Source organism: Sinocyclocheilus anshuiensis, unplaced genomic scaffold, assembly GCF_001515605.1.
Source record: "Sinocyclocheilus anshuiensis isolate Anshui unplaced genomic scaffold, SAMN03320099.WGS_v1.1 scaffold871, whole genome shotgun sequence".
Classification (NCBI taxonomy): domain Eukaryota; kingdom Metazoa; phylum Chordata; class Actinopteri; order Cypriniformes; family Cyprinidae; genus Sinocyclocheilus; species Sinocyclocheilus anshuiensis.
The window spans coordinates 412,512-415,984 of record NW_015542392.1 but is presented as its reverse complement, the minus strand read 5'-3'; the positions used below and the strand labels follow the sequence as shown (position 1 = coordinate 415,984).

At 36.5% G+C, this 3,473-nt stretch overlaps 1 protein-coding gene across 1 annotated transcript in view; it reads left to right on the top strand.

Moving 5' to 3' along the window:
• LOC107692808 (glucocorticoid modulatory element-binding protein 2-like) overlaps positions 1-2,048 on the top strand; it is a 10,770-nt gene extending 8,722 nt beyond the window's left edge. The window contains exons 7-9 of the mRNA XM_016492010.1: positions 132-203; positions 288-322; positions 1,170-2,048. Coding sequence (XP_016347496.1) covers positions 132-203; positions 288-322; positions 1,170-1,796 — 734 coding nt within the window. The 3' untranslated portion in view covers positions 1,797-2,048. The remainder of the gene's footprint in view (positions 1-131; positions 204-287; positions 323-1,169) is intronic.
• Positions 2,049-3,473: the final 1,425 nt, after the last annotated feature.

The following is a 3,473-nucleotide window of genomic DNA, read 5'->3' as shown; positions in this document are numbered from 1 at the left end:
TTGTATCTCGGCCAAATATTGTCCTATCCTAACAAACCATACATCAATGGAAAGCTTATTTATTCAGCTTTTTCATAATAGTTCCACTGAATGGTTTGAGCAGTGATTAATCATTTGTATATATGTTTCAGTGAATGGATCCTCAGCTTCGATTTCGGCAGATGCTGGTGACGACAGCACAGAATGGGTGACGGCTATCGGAGGTGAGAGACTTATGTGATGTATTGTAGTTAGTCTGTGTAGTGAATGGGTTTAACGCTGTCACCGGCCATTCTGCTCCATGTCAGAGGACACCATGACATTCTGGAGAGGACTGAAGGACGCAAATGCATTAATAATTACATACATTTTCAAGTGTAGCTTGATGCTAATTGTACTTCTAATTATTTTTTAGGATGTAGCCTATTCTTGTAAGCAGTATAAATAGTTTGTGTTTCTGGTGTAGAACCAAACTTTGTTTATCTTAATTTAATGCTGTATATTGAGCAGCAGACGATGTTAAATCCATATACGAGATACATATCTGAGGAAAAATGCATTGTTGGTCGGCGCCACCTAGCGTGCAGGCATGAATTAGCAGTAGGCGAACAATTGCTTCGCGCTCGGTGTGAAAAAATTTGTTTTATAGACTAATAGGCAAGTTGTGCATATGTATGTCTTTAATATTAATTAATAATTTATATATTCATTATTCATATAACAATATCATATATAATATTTTCATATATTTTTTTATATTTTAGAATATATTTCATAGATTATATTATTCTTGTTGTTTAATGTTCAGTTTGTGAGTGTATGTAACATAATATATGTATGTATTAATAATGATATACTAATGATATATGTATTATATAATAATTGCTTTTTATATAATATTAGTGATTATTAGTATAATATATAAAACTTTTTATATATAATATTTTGATGTATTTTCAATATTTTAGAATATATAACATTTTTATATTCAAATATTATATATATATATATAGAGAGAGAGAGAGAGAGATTTTATGTATGTATTGTATGTGAACATTTTTTAAGTAATTAATATTATATGAATAATTATAAAAGTTTATATATGAATATATTTTACATACTATTCATCAAAATATATATATATATATATAATTTTTTTTTATGTAATTGTTTATTCTGTGCTTTTAAAGGAAAAAGTAAGTGAGCTTAACTTTTTTGCATTTATAGCCCTAGAGCAACAGTGTGACGAGCATCGCAAACGCGCCAAAGAACTGAAGAGCAAATCGCAGCACCTCAACAACGTCCTGATGACCATGACCCCCGTGACCTCGCCTCCCACTGCCAAGCGCCCCCGTCTGACCCGTGCCGTCTCGGGTCCCGCCACCGTGGCCTCCACGCCCGCCCAGCCCATGCACTTCACCCTGCCCATCACGCAGCTCGCCGGCTTCCCGCTGGACAAAGTGCTGTCTGTTCCGACCCAGTCACCCCTGATCGGTGGATACACAGTGCTGACATCACCCGGAGGCACCGAACTCCAGTCTGAAGGCTCTAATTTAACCCTGTTGAGCACCGCCGCGGTTCCGCAGGGGTCCACGGCACCCACTATCGTCAAAGTGGTCAGTCCGTTTCAGCTGGTCACGCTGCCCACAGTGGGAGCTGGAGCTACGGTGCAGAATCTGGCAGCGCCAGTAGGGGGCGCCGTGGGCGGCACTGTAGTTGCTGTACCCGTCAGCGCCGTCAGTAGCGTAAACACTGCCACTGTGGAGACTGTCGGGCCGCAGGCGGCTACAGAACAGAAAGACGACCAGAAGGAGTGAAATTCTCCTGAAACCGTATTCAGTTGTTTTTGATGTTAATGTAAATGTTATATCCTCTATATTTGTATATAGAGGATGAACTTTTTTGCTTTTTTATAGTTCATTTGCAACTTTTTTTTGCAAGAACAGCCATGGTGTGATAAAGAATGTCTTTTTTTTTTGCATTGCATTTGATTTAATTGTAATCTAATTACAATGTGGTAAAATATAGCCTGAATTGTTTAAAGCGATAGTTCACCCAAAAATTAATCATCATTTACTCACCCTCAAGTTGTTCCAAACCTGTGTGAGTTTTTCTCATGTGGCACATGAAAGAAGATATTTTGGTAACCAAAGAGTTGGTAGCCATTGACGTCCATAGTATTTTTTCTTCATACTATGGAAGTCAATGGCTACCGTCAACAGTTTGGTTACCGACATTTTTCAAAATATCTTCTTTCGTGTTCAACCGAAGAAAGAAATTCATACATTCTGAACAACTTGAGGGTGAGTAAATGATGACAGAATTTTAATGTTTGGGTGAACTGTCCCTTTAAGGATGTTTTTATGAAATGTAAGGCCCATTTTGTCCTTTAAATTTCATGGTTGACCAGTGTGTGCATACTTTGTAGTTAGAATATTTTTTGGGTATAATGCTCACTCCATTATTTATACTGTTCACATAACATTTTCTCTTATAATTTTCTTCTATATTGATGTTTCATCTTAGTATTTCTGAAAATACTTGTTACAGTGAAATCTGTATTTGACGTAGTTGATCATTTAAAATGCATTAACCTGGACCATGACAATCTTGTCTTTTAAAATAAATACAAATTGTACAATACAGCAAATCGACCTCCTAAACAACGTCATAATCAAGATTAGGGGATCAAATGTCCAATTTTAAGAATAGACGGTCATTGAAAAAACTGATTCCTTGTAGTTCAACAGTTGACTGTTTTGCATATTTCTAACACGCTTACCATAGTAAAACAAGGTGTTTTAGCTGTTTCACAGAAGAGGTCTGAGGTGCTTTTTGTATATCGTTAAGTCTTTCTTCAGCACAATACTTCAGGAAAAAATACTTTTCAACTGTTAAATTTAACTTGTAACTCTTTTTTGACCAACAGGTGGCGCTATTTACCTAAATATTATTGTGCAACGTGAGTTTTGACTTTCAGATGGACATGTCCATATCTTTTTGGAATAGAGTAAAAAAGGGTTTAAGCTTAGTAAGTAAAATAGCAGTAAATCGTATAGTAACATTTCCTGAATGGGAATATGGCTATTTTAAGTTGGAAAAATAAATCACACAAAACATTTACCGAACAATTTTAGCGGGTAAAGTTCTTGCCCTTTATTGGTCATCTTAAACAAGCATTATCTGCAGGATGTACTGATTGCTTACATGGGGTAAAGTTAATGGGAAACAACAACAAGTGGTCGGTCACTGAAACGTCCCGAGCGCATGATTGACAGGTTGACAGTGGTGCTTGATGGCGTCCAGAGGTCAGCAGCCATTTGGGATAGTAAAGCAGCCTCCCTGGACCACAAAACCAATCATAAGGGTCAATTTTTCGAAGCTGAGATTTATACATCATCTGAAAGCTGAATAAATAAACTTTCAATTGATGTATGGTTTGTTATGATGAATATTTGGCCGAGATACAACTAGGTATTTGAAAATCTGGAATC